Below are 22,946 nucleotides of genomic sequence, written 5' to 3' on the forward strand. Positions count from 1 at the left end.
GATCAAACAAGTAAATGGAAAGCTTCTAATCATTCTCTCTCATCAACAATTCATTTTCCTACTACCCGGCTACGTGCCACTATTTCTTCCTTCACCGCTCAGTCGGGTTAATATATACGAGAATGAGCATGATGGTCGCTCAAATACTGGGGCGTTGGGTTTACCTTTGACGCAGCCCAATTCTGGATCAACGGTAAAACCAGGTGGGCAGAATTTACACAGAGGTTTGTGGTCTTCGACGTAACAAGGTGTGTCTCCCGGACAGCCATGAGAGTCACAAGGATTAACACACTGGTAGGATACACATGCCTCTGTGGGTGCACATCCTTCATCCTTCAGGCAGATGGTGATGGAGGGGGTGCAATCCTTGACACAGATACACACAGGACGGTGGTTCAGTACTTGACACTGCTTGGTAGGGGGACATGGACTACCCACTGTACATGGATTTGTACATCTACCACTGACGCATGCTAGGTTGCTTGCACATTCCTCGTCCCGGCGACAATCAATGGGCCCTGTCGCACAGACAAACTCACCCACTGAATTGATAACAAACCCATGCTTGCATATACAAGTTGGTTTATGCTTCCTGACTTCACACATCTTATTAGCCTCACATAAAGACCCACCATCATTGCATGGATCATAACACTTACTCAAAGAGGCATCACATGCCTGATTATCAGCACAGTCATTGTTTCCAGTACACTCTGTAATCACAGGTGGACCTGGCGGGTCTTTTGGAGTAGCGGAACAAGCAGGATCAGGATCAGGACGGCAAGCAATCTGAGGGCGTCCAACATAACACTGAGGACATGAACACAATGGCTGATGGGCTACTGTCTGACAAAGGGCTCGCTCGCCACACACACCCCTTCTATTGCAGGGATCCGCGCACTGTCCACTTATACATGCCTGTGTTGGCGGGCAGTCTGTGTCTAAGGTGCACTGAGTATCTAAGTGTGAAAAAGTGAGAGGCCAATTGAGCATGCACACATAAAGAGCTACAGACAAATGCAAGTGAGTTGTTATTGGTACAATGTAGAGGCCTTAATAAATTCTAGCGTTTACCTGTATACTTTGTTTCCTAGTCAAGTCTCAAGGAGAATATTTTACTCTGTTTACACATTACACAGCGCTTGTTTTAAAGCTACTCCAGTAATGTGTTTCTAAATAAACTAATGTTTACTTAATTCCCTTATTTACTTAATTAAGAACTCAAATAGTTTTTGGATAAAAAGGATAAACTGAACAAAGAGAGAATTCAAGTGGCTTATCCTGGTAAAGATGACTAGAAACCAATGTTGTACACAGCATAAACTGCTATTAGCATCAAACAAAACGCAGTTAACAGTGTTATGTCACTTCTGATGTAAACATTTAAAGCCTTCATTGCAGTGATTACAAGTACACCTGTACTGTATACCCATCTACAATACCTGACTAATGTATCTTGATTAATAACTGGGTGCACATTCCTGTTATTAATTTTGTTGTCTTTCTGATATCAATTAATATTATGGTAAGTGTGCACACAATGCACGCAGCTGGTTTTTTTTTGAATGAGACACGCACACATGCTTCACAGATGTTAGGAGGCACAAACTAAATGACACAGTGTACATGTACTTAGTGTCTTGATAATGAAGATGAGAATAATGATTGAGATGATAACTAGGATAAGTAGAGGGGAAAATTAAGTAGGTGATGAGACAAGGACATACTATGAGGTTTAGAAAATTTGTACAAAAATTGTAAAACCTTGAAAGGGTTACACCACTGGACGAGGACAAATGGGGCACTGTAGTTGTTGCCATTTTGGTAAGAGACATGTGTGACAGGTGTAGATAAAAAGTGTTTGAGCTGCCACTGGTCCATTACAGGTGATAAGGACAAAGGATATGCTTTGAGGATTTTGACACAGGCATAAGGAGACTCAGATTGTGAAATCAGGGAGCATAATATAAAGTTGAACAAAAGAGTTTCAGTTCAAAAGAGAACAAAGTAAATACGGTACTAAGTAAAGAAACTAAAATAATCATAATACAGAAGAAGAATATAGAAAAAATCTGGAAAATATAGCGCAGGTAAATTCTGCAATATAAAAAAGTTAGAAAGATGGTAAATGCATCTTCATCTTCTGTGAATAAAGATGCAGTCAATTTAAATAAAAAAGAAATGAGATAAAGTTATAAAAAACTCACATATACTTCACTGAGGAGGATTCTCAAGTTACCAGCAGAGCTTTTATTATATCAAATTCCTATAGTAAACACTTAGACTTACTAAGATCAGTCTCATACCAGCCAAACTTACCAAAATATTCAAAATAAGCAAACACACACCAAAGCTCATATCCTTTCTTTCTGTCTTCGAAAACATAAGGAAAACTCTTGCATACCATTTTCACACAATATACGATCACTAAAATCACCATAGAAATTTTGTGGTAGCACTTTCCCTCTCCAAGAGAATACAACAATTTTCCACCACTACATTAAACCCAATACAGTATATGACATTTTCAAAATAATAGTCAAGGTACTTTGAGCTACAGATCAAGAGTAGTAAAAAAAATCTATGATAGAAAAGGAATTATCTAGTTCGTTTAAGTTCCTTCAAACTGTAATAAAAGTTTTTTTTATACAGAACAGTAGAAAAAGATTTAAATTTATCAGTATCAATAACAAATACATCACTGCAATCATAATCTTCTGCAAAAGTGTTCCTTCCAATCAAAATTTATAAAGATATTATTTCAAGTAATGCAATGGCTAGCATAGACAGCTTTCAAAACCAGCACCAAACAACAGCTTATGCATCTTTCTAACTTGAATGATAATCTACTTTAGAAGGATATATATCTTAATCAACGATTTATTTCTCATATTAGGAGAAAGTAAATTCAATAACAAACTATAAGGTTATCTTTAAACAAAAAAAATTTATCAGAAGTGTTTAAGTAAGACTAAAAATTCTGTCGTTTTCCATATTAATAGTCGACACATTCAACTTTATTGATGAAAAAGTCTATATTGATCTAGTATTTTAACATGAGTATCTAATTTATAATGGCCATGGCATTCTCAAATGCAGTTTAAACTGAATTTACCAACCAACTTATATTCTTCAAGTCCCTTAAATAAAAAAAAAGTGCAGACACTTCTCATCCATGCTGTGTTCTATCTGCTATTATGTGTCTGACTTATAAACATAAACACCATACTACAACTAAATGGTTCAAGCCAACTATGCAATAACTTATGCATTAACTTACCAGGGGTGCATTCTGCATAAGGGTTGCCATTCCATCCATCTCTGCACCTGCACTCATAATCACCATCACGATCTCGTACACAGGTAGCACCCAATCCACAGCCAGTATTACGACAGTCTCCAGTACCTAGTCAAATATGTTCATCATCATTGTGTAAAAAAATTCGAAAAAATTAAACTACAGGCACTCTCAAGCTGTATTAACAAGGCTAATATCTCTCCATTGAAATCTAAAAAGAAAGGAAGTATCTAGTGTATGGCTTACATTTTACTAAGGGGTCTCCATTAGGAAGTTCAGCGGGGCAATAGCACTCTGCTTCGTCATTAGATATATCCCGGCACTTGGCATTTTTACCACATGTGAATCTCTGGCAGGGATCAACCTTGTCTTGTGCACATAAACAGCCTGACTGATATGGATCTCCTTGACATCCAGTGTTACAGGAACAAAGAAAACTGCCTATTGTATTGGTGCACTGGGCATTATTAGCACAGGGATTGCTCAAGCATTCATTAATTTCCTTCTTACATTCTTCTTTTGGGTCACCATAATATCAGATGGGCAAGAGCACTCTACATTGTGATTTACTACACGGCACTGAGAATTGGTGCCACAATTTTCTTCTAGACATGGATTCTTGCATTTTCTATCAATACAGGCTTGTTCTGAGCGGCAATCACCATTGGCAAGACAATCATATTTTATGCACCCTTTCTGAGGATCACCTTGGTAACCAGGAAGACAGAAACAAAGTGGTCTGTGGTCTGAAGCTCTGCAGGAAGTATTTTCTCCACAAGGATTATCATCACATGGATTTTTGCATTTGCCATTGACACAGCTTTGAGTAAGAGGACAATCTGTATTTGCACGACAACCTGCAATGCATACACGACTACGGCACAAGAAACCCTGAGAGCAATCCTGATCTTCAATACAATCGGCCCTACAATATCCATTATTACAGCTTTCTCCGCAATTGCACTGAGATGTTGAAGAACATGACTTAGTGCAAAATCCTCCCTCACAAGATCCCTGGATCCCACAATCTGTGTTAGATTTACACTGACGAGCCGGTGCTGTGCATGAAATAGAAGGATTGCCAACAGTATTAGCTGGACAACTGCACTGAGCTTGATGGTTGACCATCTGACATTGAGCACATGTCCCACAAGTTGTTGATTCCTTACAGGGATTCTTGCATTGTTGGTTAACACAAGACTGTTCTGGTAAGCAGGCTGAATCAGCTCGACACCCCAAAACACAGAGGCGATTTTTGCAAATGTTACCAACACCACACTGTGTATCAGAGCTGCAAATTTCTTTGCATACACCACCTACACAACGTTCATTATCAAAGCATGATTGGTCACTGGAACAAAGAGGTTTGCAAGTTTCAGAGAAACAGGTCATTCCTCTGGACATTCTCCATCGTTGGTACATTTAGTGGGAGGCAGACGACAATTGACATTGGGATCACCTACTAAATTATCGGGACATGAGCACTGGATACGATGACCATCAACAGAACAACGAGCATTGCCACCACATGCATTTGCCGAATCACACGGGTCAGAGCATTTATTATTAACGCAAGCTTGCTTTGATGGACATTCTGTATCCGATCGACAACCTATGGTACAAACGAGGTTATCACAAATCTCTCCTGATCGGCAGTCATCATCCCTCCTACATTTAGGGCGACAAACAGTCTTGACACACTGTTCATTGGGAAGGCAGTTAGCATCAGATGAGCATATTGGCAGGCAAGTGCCAAAACTGCATATAAATCCTGAAGAACAATCAGAGTTGACATTACATGGCTTTGGTTCCCTTGAGCAGGCAACATTCGGAGAAGGGTTGGGAATGAAGTCTAGAGGGCATGAACACTGAGCACGATGGTTTACTACTGAGCATATTGCATTTGGCCCACAGACAGATGTTGATCCACAAGGGTCTGTGCACTTGTTATTTAAACATGCTTCACCAGATGAGCAGTCCTCATTGGCACGGCACCCAATCATGCAGAGGTTGTTCAAGCAAATGTGACCAAGGAAACAATCGTTGTCTACACGGCAAGTCACTGAAAAAGAGGAAAGTAAAGTTGCATGACACTAAAAAGTTTGTTATGATTTTGAATCATTAAATAATAATAATACAAGCATTATATACATCACCCCATTTAACAATATTTCTAATGTATATGCTACATGCAAAAAATAATGAATACATATACAAGAAAGTTACAAGTAGCACAATTTCCTATGTATGCTTACTCTACTAGTTAACTGTATATTTAATGGCAGGAATAGAGTTTAAATAAAGGATACTTACAGATACAGGAATTGTCGATGCACTTTTCATTCTGAGCACAAGAACTGTCTCCAGAACAGCTGAGCATACACATGCCATTCCTACAAAAGAATCCGGATGGGCAATCATTGTTCCTCTGACAAGCAGAAGGAACCCTATAGCATTCCTTTTCTGCATCACCAGAGAAGCCAGGAGGGCAAGAGCATACTTTTTGGTGATTGGCCATGTTGCATACAGCATTAAGGCCACATGAAGCTTCTTGGTCACAAAGATTTGAACACTGACCTCTAAGGCATGCTTCAGTTAGTCCACATTCTTGATCATTCTGGCAAGGAGCTGTTAAGAGAAATGCCAAAATGAGATTAAGATATACACTATTAAAAAGAGATATTTTGAATAAACTGGAAAAAAACTTCAATAAAACAAAGTATCTTATATCAATAGAAGCTTTGGTACTTAATCTGCCTAAAAATCCCAGACCAATTACCTAATACCACATTAGAAGTAAGTCAAGAAAGAAGAGTTCTGTACAAGACTGCAAAAAGTTATATTCTTATGATAGGCCTTGGGAACAACACTATAATATGTCTAAACATTAACACCAGGTGGTTAAAAGACAAACAAAAACTTACGTCTGCATCGTTCTCCATCACAAATCGTGCTTGGAGGGCAATCGGAATTAATACGACATATTGTCACTACAGGCCGGCAACCAATAACTAAGTCTGTTGGATCACCCTCATAACCAGGTATGCAGGTACAAACAGGGCGATGATTAAGTGCACTACACTCAGCATTGGGGCCACATAGGTTTGACTCTGCGCAAACACCTTTACATTTAGGAAGGCCATTTTCTTCTCCACAATATGCAGTAGGTGGGCAATCAGTGTTGACAAACAAGCTGCTGGATCTTTACATCCCAATCCATTTAGATCGTATGGATCGCCCACTGTACCAGGTGGACAAAGGCATTTAAATGTTCCTCGGAAATTATTACATTTAGCATTGGGTGCACAGGGATTATCTGCACACGCATCAATTGGGTTACAATTCTTAAGAGGATCACCTTGGAATCCGTCTCGACAGAAGCATACTGCTTTGTGAGCTTCAGAAACACAATAAGCATTTGTGCCACACTGATTGTTAACACGGCAAGCAACTGAAAGGAAATTGGAAAAGACATATATTATTGACCACATAAGAATAACTTTTGTAGTTAAACGTAGCCTACAATTTAATCACAAATGCTAGGCTACTATTCATGTAAAAATTCTATGTACAATATCTACTTCTAGAATAAGAAATTCATAATTTCAAACTTACTTTTGCATTCATAGTTGTCACATCGCTTATCTTGAGAACAGTCTCCATCAACTTCACATTCAATCTTTTTGCAACCAACTCTGTCATCGGTTGGATCACCAAAATATCCCTTAAAAATAATAACAACACAATTCATCAGTAAAAACGAACAAATAAAGCCATTAGATATATCATTAAGATACATATACATGTACATACATATATAATAGTATATATACAGTATACATATTATTATACAGTATATATACATATATATATATATATATATATACATACATATATATATATATATATATATATATATATATATATATATATATATATATATATATATATATACACATACTTATATGTATATATATATATATATATATATATATATATATATATATATATATATATATATACTTATATGTATATATATATATATATATATATATATATATATATATATATATATATATATGTATATATACTTATATGTATGTATATATATATATATATATATATATATATATATATATATATACACATATAAGTATATATATATATATATATATATATATATATATATATATATATATATATATATATACAGTATATGTATGTATCAAGTCACAAAGGGAAAAACAAATTATTTATACACCTGTATAAAGTACACCTTGAAATCCTACTAATATAATATACAAGAGCTATGTTCAGAAGGCAACCTATATCATTACAGCCAAATATACTGTAGGCAGAAAATAAAATGCTAAAAACAGCTGACAATACCTGAGGACACTGGCATACTGGTTCATGGTTAACAGACACACATTCAGCACTTCGACCACAGAGAACTAAACCGTCACAAGCTGATTTGCACTCCGCCTGACCCACTGCATTGGATCGACACTGTTCACTGACATCGCAATCGCTGTTTTGACGACATTTCACTTCTGGCACACAAATGTTGTTCTGGCAGACCTACAAAATTAAATTTATAATATAACACTGGACTTTGAAAATACAGAACAGATCAAGGTAAGAATATATATCATACATGGTACTAGTTAAAAATAATTGAATGTAATAAAAATTAAATTAAATTAGTAAAATTAGAGAAAAAGTTTCAATGTAACTGTACTGAAAGATGAAGTAAAATCTTGTGTACATGGGAAAAAATATACAAAAATGTGTTTACCTGAAGATCTGGGCAATCTGCACTTGCTTTACACGTGGGCACGCAGGATCCTTCAATACAAACTTGTCCTGTAAGGCAATCACGGCTACTACCGCATGCAGCTGTAAAAATACCATTAACATTACCTTCTCAGCTAACTACGTTTATGATTTATTCTATGTGATTTTGTAAGCACCAAAGCTACAATGTATCAGAAAATTTCTCTACAGGAATCATACTGAAAACAAAATACTTACCAACACATATACCACCATTACACTGTTCTCCACCAGGGCAGTCGGTTTCCACAATACATGTTTTAATAGATGTACAACCAAGATTTGGGTCTCCTGTGAAACCTGCTTGACAGAAGCACTGATGAAGATGAGCTTTCGGGGTACAAGCAGCATTCTTACCACAGACACCGGGGATTGAACAAGGATTAACACACTTGTTACTGATGCAAGACTGATCTGCAAGGCAATCTCCATGACCAATACATTGCAAAGGAGTGCACTCAATGTATGGATTTCCTGTGGTACGTGGTGGGCAGATACAGACAGCTTTATGCTGTGAAGATGAGCACTGTGCACGTGGTCCACAAACATTAGGCACTTCACAAGGGTTACGGCACCGTGACTGGAGACAAGCAGCACTATTAGGACACTGATCGTCGCTTGTACAGTCATCAGGATTTCGGCATCCAGTAACAACTGGATCACCTACTTGACCAGTTGGACACACACAAGAATAACTTCCCAATGTATTACGGCACAATGCAGTGCGATGACAAGGTGTGTCTCGGCATTCATCCATATCAACACAGCCACCATTAGAATCTGTTTCAAATCCACGTTCACAGTAACATACAGCCTCGTGTTCAACTGTCTGACATCGTCCGAACCCACAATTAACATTATCACAGGGATCTGTAAATAAAAAAAAAATAAAGTATTACCATTAACAGCAGAGTAAATGTTCAGTGACTTTAAAAGTTAAGCTAAAAATTATGATACAGGTTATATGATTATCACGTGAAACCATAACATAAGAGTTTACAAATAACTTACTTATACACTTGTTGCTAAGGTCACATTGCTTGTTTGTAGGGCAGTGTTCATTAACAATGCAATCTCCACGTACACATCCAACAGAAAGATCATTTGGATCACCAAAGTGGCCTGGTTCACATTCACAAAGTGGCTTGCGATTTGCTACTCTGCAGCGTGCATTGTTGCCACAAACAGCAGATGCACATGGGTCAATACATTCGAAAACTCCTTCTGAATTTTTCTCACATGATTGATCCCCTTCACAAGAGGCATCACCATCACATTGATTAGGTTTAAGACAGCCAGAACTGCTATATGGGTCACCAACAGTACCTAATGGGCAGGTACATTTGTAAGAACCAGGAACATTGATACAAGATGCAGTTGAGTGACAAGGGTTTTGCTGGCATTCATCAACATCAACACAGCCACTTGGACCTGGTAAGTACCCTTTAGCACACATACACTTTTTGGAAATACACACTTCATTAAGAAGACAGTCTCCATTTATTCGGCATCCTGATACGCATGAACCCTCAACACAAACTTCTCCCTGTAGACAATTACCATCACCAAAGCATACTTTGTGGCACATGCCTCCAGAACAGCTTTCTCCTTGAGCACACTGATTATTCTGTTGACAAACTGGTTTGCATTTACCAAAATCACAAGTGGTGCTTGGACCACATTCATCAATTGTAGTGCAAGATGGTGGTATGCGGATACAGCCTTGCTGTGGGGTGGGAGTTGGATTAAACCCTTCTGGACAAACACATTCTGTCAAATATTCCTTGACACGACAAGCCGCATTAGGACCACAAACATTTTCCCTGAGACATGGATCTTCACATCGGTTGTTAACACAAGCTTTATTGGTTGGACAATCAATATTGCCACGACAACCCAAAAGGCACACACCAGAGATGCAGGCCTGATTTGGAGGACACTGGGAAGAGGAAACACAGGGACTCATGCACATGTTATTACTGCACAGTTCACCCTGGGCACATTCAGTGCTGTCCCGACAGACACCTTTGCATTGACCATCAAAGCAAACGCCTCCTTTACATTGAGCATCATTACTACAGAGATGTGTGATACGAACACATCCCTTATCTGGAGTAGGATTAGGCTCAAATCCTTGAGGGCAGTTACAGACAGGTTTCCTGTTGACAATGTTACAAAGGGTATTAGGTCCACAAGCTTTGTCACATGGTGATGCACATCTCCCATTGATACATACGCTGTCTAACTGGCAGTCAGAATCCCCATTGGGACAAGTGCCCTCTGGATGACAACCTGTGGTGTAAGGGTCCCCTACCATTCCTGGAGGGCAAGTACACTGATGTGTACCACCAATAGGAGAGCATGTTGCAGATGAATGACAAGGATTAGGGTTACACAGATCCACAGCTGTACACAAAAGTTCTGCTGAAGGGTTTGGCTTGAAACCTGGAGGGCATTTACAATTGTAACGATGATTCTCTGCAATGCAGATGGCATTGTCCCCACAAGCATCATAGCAAACATCAAAACACATATAATCCAACCTGTTACAAGCCTTATCAGTGGGACAGTCAGTGTTAGTGATACAGTTTACAATAGAGCATCCTTTGACTAGATCATATGGATCACCGGCAAATAGCCCAGGAGGGCACTGGCATTGTGCAGCATGATTGTTTGCTACACAAACTGCTCCAGGACCACAGGGAGTTCCCTTGCAGACAGACACACATTTCTTTACGTTGCCTTGTGTTTCACATCTTTCAGTTTCCAAACACTGAGAATCAGACTGACAATCATCCAGGGGTATGGGGCGACAGCCAGATCGGTCATTAGGATTACCAGTGTAGCCAGGTTCACACTGACAAAAACCACGATGGTTACTAGCAAAACATTTTGAATGCAGTGGGCAATTGAAGTCACTGCATACATCCGCACATTTCAGAACACCTAGTTGATCTGGTCGGCATGCTTCAGTTTCAGCACATCGAAAATCTGAATCACAGTCTGGGAAAGCTGGTTCTGAAAATAATAAAAAAAAAATTATACTAGAGTAAAAATCATGGTTTTGGTTAAAATATATGTTAAATGACAGTTCTTAACAATGATTCACAAATATGTATATACTTTTAAAGTAAAAATGGGCTTCAAAATAAATGTGGGTGACACATTCTGTTATTTCAATTGTAAATACTGTGGATCAATATACAGTACTGTAAATACTTACTCTGACATTGGCTAGTTGTTGGATTGCGAAGATATCCTTCTTCACACTGGCAGAGTGGACGGTCTGCTTGCACATAGCAGTATTCATTTTGACCACAGGAATGTGAAAAACAAGGATCAATACAAGCCTTGAGACCCAAGTGGTCTATCTGACATACCTGTCCTTCAGGGCAATCATCATTTTCATTACATTTACTTTCTCGATCTTCTGGTTGACATCCTTTCACTGGATCATTGGGATTTCCAACATAATCTTCCTTACACAAGCAAGAAGAGCGATGGTTTTGAGAGACACAAATAGCATTTGGTCCGCATTCAAACTTATCGCATGCATCAACACAGAAACGGCGGCCGTTGTGAGCAAAGCAAATTTCATTGTCATCACAATCAAAATTATTTTGGCATCCAGGTAATTGGCAACCAACTGTGGGATCAGTTGGATCACCAGTAAAGCCAGAAAAACATGTACATTCGCCCAGATCACAGGCAGCATTTGGACCACATATAACAGTAGCACAGCTGCAAAGGACTGGATTTTCATCACAGGGATCAGATGACACTTCAGTAGGCATACACATTTGGAATGGATTACCACTAAAGCCTTCTTGACATCTGCAGTCAAAACTTCCGGGTGTATTTAGGCACACAGCATTCATGCCACAGGCTGTTCCAATACACTCATCAACATCAGTGCATTCCATGTATGGATTTCCTCGGTACCCTACAGGACAAACACAATCTACGCGGTTGACACCCTGCCTGCACTCTGCATTGATACCACAAGTAGTAGTAGAACAATCTGCCTTTTCATCTTCTTCAGATGCGCATGATTCATAAGGGTTACCACTGTACCCAGTGTTACATACACATAGATTTGGCTGTCCATACTCACAGTGAGCATTCTTACCACAACCAGGGGTGCACAGTGGTGGCGTCACAGCTATGGGAGAAACATTTTTAAGGGGATTAGGAACAAATCATTAAAATTTGAAGTAAAAGGAATTCATCATTTAAAATAATCAATATTCCAAATAATATATATTTCATCTGACACTACTACTCTACTTTCATAATTTTTTCCCTCAAAGAAAAAAAATAAGTTCAAGGTTAAATACACAAACTTAGTAATATACACATAACTTGATATCTTACTATTGTTTAAAAATAACAATGACGCTTTTAATAGATAATCTAAATATCAAAACGATACCTTTGATTTTTCAGACATTTTTAGAGGTTTAAATTATGAAATGTTTAATTGAATTCAACAAGATTTATACTTACGTGGAACACATAAAAGATCTGGATCTCCTAAGAAGAATGGTAAGCATACACATGTGTTGGTATTTTTATCACATTTAGCTCCTACTCCACAGACAATGCCTTCGCAACGCTCCTTACATCTTCCATTGACACAGACCTGGGGTTCAGCACATGGATTGGTTGCTGAACATTGATCTGTTAGGCAAGAGCCCCCAGGGAAGGGATTACCATTGTATCCTCCTTCACATTTACATGTAGGTCCATCTCGGGAAACAATGCAACGGGAATTTGGTCCACAAAGGAAGCCTTCACACATAGAGATACAATCTCCATTAGGACCTTCTGCATATCCAGGGTGGCATCGACACCAAGCTGCATGATCTTCTGCTTCACAGTATGCATTAGAGCCACAAGGAAGGGAATCACATGGATTAACGCATTCTCCACTGTCTGTGCATGCTAGATCTTTAGGGCAATCTTCATCCTTCTTACAACGTCGGGAAGAATCCATTTGTCCAATGCAGGCACCAATGAATGGATCTCCCTGAGTGCCAAGAGGACATTCACATTTGTATGTGCCAATTTCATTAATACAGATAGCGTTTTCACCACAAGACCTTTCCTGGCATTCATCAATGTCAACACACCCAGCTAGCCCACCATCTCTAAATCCTGGAAGACACATACACTCAGGAGGATCTGAAGGTGTACACCTGCTGTTGATACCACATGAAAAAGCTTCACATGGGCTCTTACATTTGTTATTGTCTAAATTATCTACAAAGTACGGAGGTGGACAAACACATTTTCCTGGTTGTTCGCATCTTTCATTTTCTCCACATTCTCCATTACTGGTACATTCACGTACAATATTGCTAGAACAACCGAACGTGTATGGATCTCCTGAATGACCAGGTGGACAGCGACATTCATAACTTCCAACCTGGTTGTAACATTCAGCCCCAACTCCACAAGTTGGGCGACCATCAGGACGTCGTACGGCGCACTCATCTACATCTTTGCAAGATCCATCAGTCAACGTGGTGAAGCCAGATGGACAAGCGCAATAACTTAATCCTCCTTGAATTGTGACGCATTCAGCTCCAGAGGGGCACTTGTTGCCTAAGGAGCAATTAGCCAGTACACAGTTTCCTTGTACAATACGATATGGAGGCAAGCAGGTGCACTCTAGTGTGCTACACTCTGAAAATGAAATAAAATAAAAGGTATAGTCTCAAGCAACCATGAACAAAAACATAAATTAAGGAATTAATTTTAAAATGTTCATATATAAATCACAAAATAATATTCCAAAATTTAAAGTGGTACTTACTTTCACAGTTGTTGAATGGATTCCCGACAAAGCCAGGTGGACACTGGCAATCATAAGAGCCTGGTAAGTTTTTACAGATTGCATTAAGGCCACATGTTGGTTTCCCTCCTCTGTTCTCTACACATTCATTAATGTCCCTACAAGGTTCTGTGTTCAGGTTTCTAGTAAAGCCTCGCTGACAAACACAGACATTCTCTTTAATAGCATCGTCCTCTACGCATTGCTCTCCAGTAGGGCATGGCTGAGATGGACCACATCCAGGGGACTTGACTGCCTTGCAACCTTCTCTGACAGGATTCCCCTCAAACCCTGAAGGACATTCGCATGTGAAGGTTCCTGGTTCATTTCGACAAACAGCACCCTTTCCACAAGGATTGTTGTTACATTCGTCGACATCACTGCAGCCAAAGATACCATTTGGATCACCAGCAAATCCTTGACCACATATACATTTTGGCATACCATTGATCAGTTTGCATTCTGCATTGGGACCACAACGAACATCTTCACATGGATCTGTGGTGAAAGCATACATATGTTTGAGATTAGAATCCCTGTGTAGTAATTATTAATGATGAGCTAATACTATCCTCTATATTAAAAAATCCTATTTAGTAAATATGGCACAAATATTCCACATAAAACGTTAAACAACTCCCAACAACTTTAACTAGGCATCCAAGTTTGAACAAGTGCCCACACTTCTGCATTGATAGCAACACTTACGTCTACAGTCATCTCCGATATTGGGTTCAGGGCACATGCACTGGCTTGCAAGGCACAGAGCATTGCCAGGACAGTCATTGTCAATCTTGCATTTCATGATTTGAAGACACTGTGTGTAAGCATCGGGGTCAGCAACAGTGCCCGGAGGACACTTACAGTCATAGGATCCTACAGTGTTTGAACAAATAGCTCCAATGCCACAGGCTCCCGGCAATCGACACTCGTCAATATCTGTTTGTAAAACACAATATCATGAAAATGCATTCAAGAATATTTTTTTTTCTTGCTATCTATTATTGGCGAATAACCTAACACCGAGTATCAATGAAAGTATCAATGGAGCTTGCCAGAACCGACATAAACTAAAATACAATTTGGATATGCAAGACAACATTTCTTCTCATTTCAAATGGATATGTGAAACATATACTTGTTTTTAATTATGCGATGAATATATATATATACATATATATATATATATATATATATATGTGTGTGTGTATATATATATATATATATATATATATATATATATATATATATATATATATATATATATATATATATATATATATATGTGTGTGTGTATATACAGTATATATATATATATATATATATATATATATATATATATATATATATATATATATATATATACTGTATATATATATATATATATATATATATATATATATATATATATATATATATATATATATATATAGTACAGTACATACATACATACATACACACACACATATATATATATAAATATATATATATATATATATATATATATATATATATATATATATATATATATATATATATATATATATATACAGTATTTATATATATATCTATATATATATATATATATATATATAAATTATATATATATATACATATACATACATATATATATATATATATATATATATATATATATATATATATATATATATATATATATATATATTGATCACACATACAAAAGAGCAAATATATATAAAACAAATATTGCTTATAAGACTTAATCTTTCTTTAACTATAAATGACCTTTACTTGGCGCATACTAAAAAATATTGCTAATAACAAAAGAAAGAGCCAATCATCACGTGTAGCTAAAGGTAACCTCAACACAGTAAAATATTAATTCTAAACTTGTGCTACAAGCGAGGAAATCTTATTACTCTGAAAAGGAAAAAAATGGAGAGATGGGATAGGATTGCAAGAACAAGAACATGACAGAATTTTAACCCTAGCTCACTAACCCTATTCTCAGCCAATATTAGTTGGTTAATTTTTTTCTATATAACATCTCAATGCAGTTTTTTAAGTGTAAAGTTTAGTCTGTCATCTTATACATAGACAGTAACACCTATGATATACAATGGATAGCACATTGGTACACCTTAATTACAGCTAGGAAGACAAAGATGAACAAATTCAAGATAGGAAACATCCAATAAAATTAATCCCTTACCAACCACCACATAAGGCTTTCTACCCGCTTAAGTCAGGAAGAAACGAATCACTAGTGTAGTGCGACCTAATACAAAAATAACAATTACAGCACTGTGCGACATATAAACTACAAGCATATTTTATTGCTTATTATTGTGAAATTTTCTCTAACATGGAAAAGTTCTCAAGAAATGGTTCTAAATGTTGGATTGCTCATAATGAACTTCTGAAATCAAACAGGAGACCAGAGGAGACACACTAATTTTGAGGCTAGTTATAGTTAAGGTAAGGTATAGACTCGAGGATGACACAGTAGGCGAGATGTAGTAATGCGTGCACCTAAATTACACAATCCTGGAAATTCATATTATTTACTAACCACACTCGACCTCCGGATCTCCCTCGAGAGGCTGAGGACACACACATGTGTAATTCCCTTGGATGTTGGTACACTTGGCATTCTTCCCACAGGGGAACGGGTGCCCAAGGCACTCGTTCACATCTGCGCGTGCAAAGCAAGTTACGAAAAAGAAAAGTTTCGCGGTTAGTAACATAACAGTGATAACAGTTGGTTAGTAAGCACAGGAGAAAATGTTAGTAAATGCACAGCTATTTACGATGGGGTTATTTTCATCAAGCAAAAATAATTTCATATTTCTTTTAATCTAGATCATGTTATTGGTAAAACAAGCATCGTTGAAAGTTAACACACCATACCTGTTAATACATTCGTCTAAAATGTACTACAATAGTTAAATGTATAGTTCTAGGCAACATGCATTGAGGATGTTTCATTACTTACCTCCCCTACATTTATTCTTAACCTTCTCTGAAGATTTTCCAGCTATCACAGATGATTCCATATATTTCAAAGAAGTAAAGAGCTAAACTTTTTTCCTCCTTAGACTGCCAGGCTAAATACTTTATTATCTTATCCATGAAACGATGTACCTCCTATTGCATGCAATTAATGATGTGTAGTTGTATGAATCAGATATCCTGTTATGTGCTTCTCCTTCAAGGTACTTAAACTCTGTTCCTACTACGTTGTAACTTACATAAAGATCCGTAAAATACATTTGTATCTTTAAATACCATCATGTCAGTAGATGAGGTTATCAACACGTGTTATCAAGATAAGTTTATATTGGTTCGATTGACTGTGTGTTTATAATACTAAGATTGACGAAAATATCTGGATATTCGGATTAAACGCGTGTGTAAATTTCTTCTTACTATACTATAACAGCTTGATTTGCCTCTTTAAAAGGAGTCTAAAAGAAAAACAAAAGTGAAAAAGACATTATAATCTGTCCTTATATTGTGTGGGTATAACATCTAGATAGATCATTAGGTTTAATGTCAACCTCCACCATACACATGTAAGTGTCAAAACGATAAGGGATTTGATTAAATGGAATATACGAAAAATAAGCACAACTTATTTAGCCGGTCCACCTTACAAAACAAACTGAGCAAACCCAAACACCAGAAAAAAAAATATCAAATCTATCAAACACAGCCTCTTAGGAACACATACTGTACCTTAACACCTAAACAGATGCCAAACAACGCCATGCTCTTTCTCGAAATTTAGTTTTCAGTTCTTAAAAATACGTTAGTTACCCTTTTGATAGTTTAACCTGACCCGAAAGAAAGAAATGAGGTTACAGCTTAAATAATTACATACCTAAGCACTTGGTGTAAGCGTTTCCTGAGAATCCGGGTGGGCACTGGCAGGTGAAAGAGCCAGGGGTGTTGGTGCAAATAGCCTTATCACCACATTGGCCAGATGGGAGACCTCCAGCTTTGCACTCATCCACATCTAGTGGACATAAATGAAATAAATATTAGGAGAATCATTTTATGAACATGAAACTAAAATGTGACAAAAATGTTAACGTTTATTGTAGGTCTAGGAGGTAACTAAGTTGGTATTTATTCCCAAAAGTGTAGTTTACTTAACCCTTTATTAAGTGAGTGACTTTGCTGAAACTTCTTCATCAGAAGACAAGCAAAAAATAATAATAGTTAAAATAACATCAGCTGCATAAGTAAAATATATTTTCTAGTCTGATTAGACTGGCTGGAAAGGTCAAGCTTGAATTGATGCAAAAAAAAAAAAAAAAAAAAAAAAAAAAAAAAAACGGGCCCTTACCGCAAGTAAGAAAACAAGAAAATTGAGACAAAGCTTATGAATAAATTTCTTAATTTCAGAATATCTGATTTTCTTATGTTCAAAATACATGCATTGCTTGATTTCCAAATACCTAAACTGGAAAATAACTAAATTCATAAATTTGAAAATATCTAAATTTCCAAATTCACAAATATTCTAAACTTCATAATATAAAAATTTCTAAACTTACAAATTCCAAAATATCTACATTTAAAAACACCAAAAATTTCTAAATTTCCAAATATCCAAATTTCTAAACTTACAAATTACCAAATATCTTCATTTAAAAACATCAAAATGTTCTAAATTTCTAAATATCAAAATCTCTAAACTTACAAATTACCAAATATCTTCATTTAAAAACATTAAAATTTTCAAAATTTCTAAATATCAAAATTTCTAAACTTACTAATTCCCAAATATCTGTATATAAAAAAAACTTACAAAATGTCTCAATTTCTAAATTTCAATAATATAAAAATTCCAAAAACATCTGAATCAACTCACCAACACAGCCAGCTGTGATGTCCATAGGATTGTAAGTCCAGCCCGGGTTGCAGACGCACATGGCATCCCCTCCATCGGGCTGACAAGTGGCGTGAGGACCGCATTGCACTCCTTCGCAGGGTGCTGGGATGGACCAAAGGATACAGTTATGAAAGAGGCACTTGTATACTTCATAGGGAGCATAGGCATAGGGGTAGGTATAAGGATTAATTATTCTGGGAGTTAGTGTGAATGAAATAAAAAGGTTTTATCACCTATGTGGTGGCGAGGAAGGAGATTTATGCTCGAGTAATGCAGGAATAAGAGTAGTACACACACAAATACAAATACATATACACACATACACACACACACATATATATATATATATATATATATATATATATATATATATATATATTAATATATATATGTATATATATATATATATATAAATGTAAATATGTATAAACATATATATATATATATATATATATATATATATATATATATATATATATATATATATATATATATATATATTTCTTCTAACTGTAAATTATCAGCTTAATATACCTCTTAAAAGGAGTAAAAAAAAAGAAACAAACAAGAATGAAAAAGACAGTAAATTCCGACCTTATATACGAGGACCAGTGAATATTCATCGAAATATAACTATTTGATCCATTTTCTTTGTATTCTTTCATGAACCGTTTTAAGAAGTATATTGCAAATTTAGATTACAGTGTGAAGAAATACATATATACATACATACATGCATACATACATTTTCAAATAAATAAAAAAAATAAACCATATGATTATTTAACATCTATGACATGTATGACTACATGAAAATTGGAATATCGCGTAGTCTTCAATGCAATTTCCGAATCAGGTAAAATTCTACTTTACTATAAAAAAATATAATATATTGAATATGTTATGGCATGCATTTGATGGTTCACAATTTACAGTTTTTAAATGCAATTGTAACCTAACATACTATAAAACTATTAAAAGAAGCCTTTGTGTGGATTTACATATCCGTGTGCACCAAAGCTCATTACAGTCTAGTTATCAAAATAAAGATGTTAGTAATAAATAATAAATTATTCTAACTATAATTTATATGATTCACACAGCATACACAGTTATTAGTTGTTAGTGACTAGGTCTAAAGAAGGCTAGTGAGAAAAAGAGTTGACAAAGCAGCACATAGCATTGAACAGCAAGGTCTATAGATATAGGTCTACAGACCTTGGGTAGCAGTTGGTAGTGATAAAGAAATATTATAAATCTAAAACTAGTTTACATCACTATGGTTAGTAAAGACTCACGCATGCACTTTATCTTGGGGTCGCCATGCATCGGATAAGGACAATCGCAAGCGAAGGCGCCAAATGTATTGACGCACTTGGCGGCTTCACCACAGGGGAACGGGTCCGATTTGCACTCGTCCTTATCTGCCGTCGATAACCAAGCACTCATGGTTTGTCACTCTATATTTATATTAGTTGCACTAACTGCGTCAAAATAATCATGCCATCGTCTAAATGTCTTCTATAAGGACTAGATTTTCAAACGGGTTAGTTCAAGCTTCATAATTACAGTTTCTAGGTGTGCCAAAGCCAAAGCCAATGTGTCCGAACGCAATTCATTTACAGTGAGACTTGGATCATCCACGAAGAGAATCTTTTAATATCCAAACTTTCAAAATTCTTGAAAAACAGGATTTTAGGATTATCATAACTGAAGTTATCAGAAAATATTGCAATTATGCGTGTGTAGGACAAAATTATGCATGCATCATAAGGGAAAATAATTTTGTTATCAAAATATAGGACTCTTTACGCTATGGACTTGACATTCCTGTTGAAAAGCTGCAAAAAGTTCTATTGTTAATGTTAGTGAATAAAAATTCGAGAGACGCATTTTAGCCGAAATATCATGCGGTTAAAATAAAGGAAATAGACATGTATGAATGCATACCAAAGATGAATTATATATACATATAATTCTATAATATATATATATATATATATATATATATATATCTAAATTAGACCTGCTAAGTAAGAGCCACATGATATAGCGGTTAAAACTACTTATCATACCATACACTATTAAATAATTACCCATTTGTTATATGGGTAATAATAAAAAAAGCAACATCATGGCAAGCACTTAATCTATATGGAACTAAACATCACAATTCCACTAAGGAGTGAAACAAAAGCATGGTTATCTTGCATGCAAACTATGACAAGCACAGGGTATTAGATTTTTGCAAGCTAAATTAAATGACCCTCATTCGCAAGCAGAAGCTTTTGCTCTCTCTCTCTCTCTCTCTCTCTCTCTCTCTCTCTCTCTCTCTCAAGAATATGTTAGACAAGATCATAAAATTTCTTGTAAATGTTACATCCAATTCGTTCTACCCAAAAGCGAATGGAATCTCCAAGGATGGACTAAAAAGTATTTGAGACATCCAAAATCCTTATAACTCTCTCTCTCTCTCTCTCTCTCTCTCTCTCTCTCTCTCTCTCTCCAGCTTCCTTACCTTTGCACAGAGTCTCAGGAGGGTTTCCGATAAAGCCAAAGTTGCAAGAGCACTGGTAACTTCCGGGAATGTTCCGGCACTGAGCATTGGGACCGCAGGGCGACTCGCGGCACTCGTCGACATCGCGGCACTCGGCCCCAATGGCTTCGAAGCCTGTTCGACAGTAGCACAGGCCGTCGTTGCACTCGGCGTTGTTCACGCACTGGAAGTTCGACTGGCACCGGATGGTCACAGCAGTCTGTTGAATACAAGGGGAAATAAGGTGACGTTTATGAAATAAAAGTCGGGAAAATGTCGAATTTGGGATTCGACATCTGGCACTTGATGGCTACCTTAGAGTGTCGAATAGAGAGGGGGGAAATGTGGAGACGTTTATGAAATAAAAGTCGAGAACATGTCGAATTTGGGATTCGACATCTAGCACCTGACGGTCACCTTAGTCTGTCGAATAGAAGGGGAAATGCGGTGACGGTTTTGTGAATTTGGGATAAAGTTCCCATCGCTGGGGCAGGGAGACCATTCACCCCCTAGGGGGTAAGGTTGAAATGGGTTAGATAGCCAATGGAAGAAAAAGAAGCACGAACGGAGGTATAGCAGAAAGGAAATAAAGAGATGGGCTAAAGGAAAACGATAAAATGCCGGAAACTGAATGTGATAGGGAATACAGGAAATGTATAAAAACATTTGTAAATATACTTACCGCGGCAAAATTTTTTTTTTTTTTTTACAATAACATAAAAAACCTGATTGTACAAATTCAGCGATCATTTTAAGATATTCATATAAACGATGAAACAGGAATGTGAAACTATAAATAAATTATAACAATTATGTTTGAGAAAACAGAGGAAACTAAACAGTAAATAGAGTACGGAAAAAATAGACTCATCTTTTACAATAATAAGTACCAGTTCAAATTGATCATTTTACAATATTCATCAAAAAGAGGAAACAAAATATTAAACTATAAATAAATTAGAATAATTAAGTTTGAAGAAACAGGTAGATACTAAACTGTAAAATATCTTAGAAGGTCTCTTACCTGTATACAGCTAACGTCAGGGGTTGGTTTCGGGGCAAAGCCTTCAGGGCAGACACAGTTGTAGCCAGGTTCAGTATTCTGACAGAGGGCATTAATGCCACAAGGCCGGTTCAAGACAGAGCATTCGTCAATGTCTGAAAGGGGGGAAATATATACTTAATTAAGAACTCTGCTTAGTTCTTACTAATATCTAATACTTCTAATAATGCAGATACATTAATTGTTGCTAATGGAAGTGATGAAGTGTTCTGAATAATTGACTTTTAATAATATCTATTCTTAATCTACCATATATTACAACAACTACTACTACTACTACTACTACTACTACTACTACTACTACTACTACTACTACTACTACTACTAATAATAATAATAACAACAACAATGATATCGATAATTTATATAGATCAAACTAGTTATTGTCAGATGAATGTCGATTTTCGTATCATTACAACAACAACAACAACAACAACAACTACTACTACTACTACTACTACTACTACTACTACTACTACTAATAATAATAATAAT

General features: G+C 36.5%; 1 protein-coding gene across 1 annotated transcript in view; it reads right to left on the minus strand.

The window, feature by feature from the left end:
- The window catches only part of LOC137641274 (uncharacterized), a gene marked incomplete at its 5' end in the record, with an annotated part of 145,611 nt that overhangs the window by 116,666 nt on the left and 5,999 nt on the right, over positions 1-22,946 (minus strand). Inside the window, 21 exon segments of the mRNA XM_068373702.1 lie at positions 165-959; positions 3,281-3,406; positions 3,545-3,806; positions 3,809-4,698; positions 4,701-5,360; positions 5,612-5,926; positions 6,223-6,480; positions 6,483-6,749; positions 6,914-7,022; positions 7,688-7,879; positions 8,097-8,197; positions 8,333-9,004; positions 9,146-11,152; positions 11,358-12,296; positions 12,641-13,822; positions 13,953-14,468; positions 14,679-14,909; positions 17,836-17,970; positions 18,832-18,954; positions 21,371-21,608; positions 22,413-22,546. Coding sequence (XP_068229803.1) covers positions 165-959; positions 3,281-3,406; positions 3,545-3,806; positions 3,809-4,698; positions 4,701-5,360; positions 5,612-5,926; positions 6,223-6,480; positions 6,483-6,749; positions 6,914-7,022; positions 7,688-7,879; positions 8,097-8,197; positions 8,333-9,004; positions 9,146-11,152; positions 11,358-12,296; positions 12,641-13,822; positions 13,953-14,468; positions 14,679-14,909; positions 17,836-17,970; positions 18,832-18,954; positions 21,371-21,608; positions 22,413-22,546 — 10,152 coding nt within the window.

The sequence above is a fragment of the Palaemon carinicauda genome, chromosome 5 (genome assembly GCF_036898095.1).
Source record: "Palaemon carinicauda isolate YSFRI2023 chromosome 5, ASM3689809v2, whole genome shotgun sequence".
Classification (NCBI taxonomy): Eukaryota; Metazoa; Arthropoda; class Malacostraca; order Decapoda; family Palaemonidae; genus Palaemon; species Palaemon carinicauda.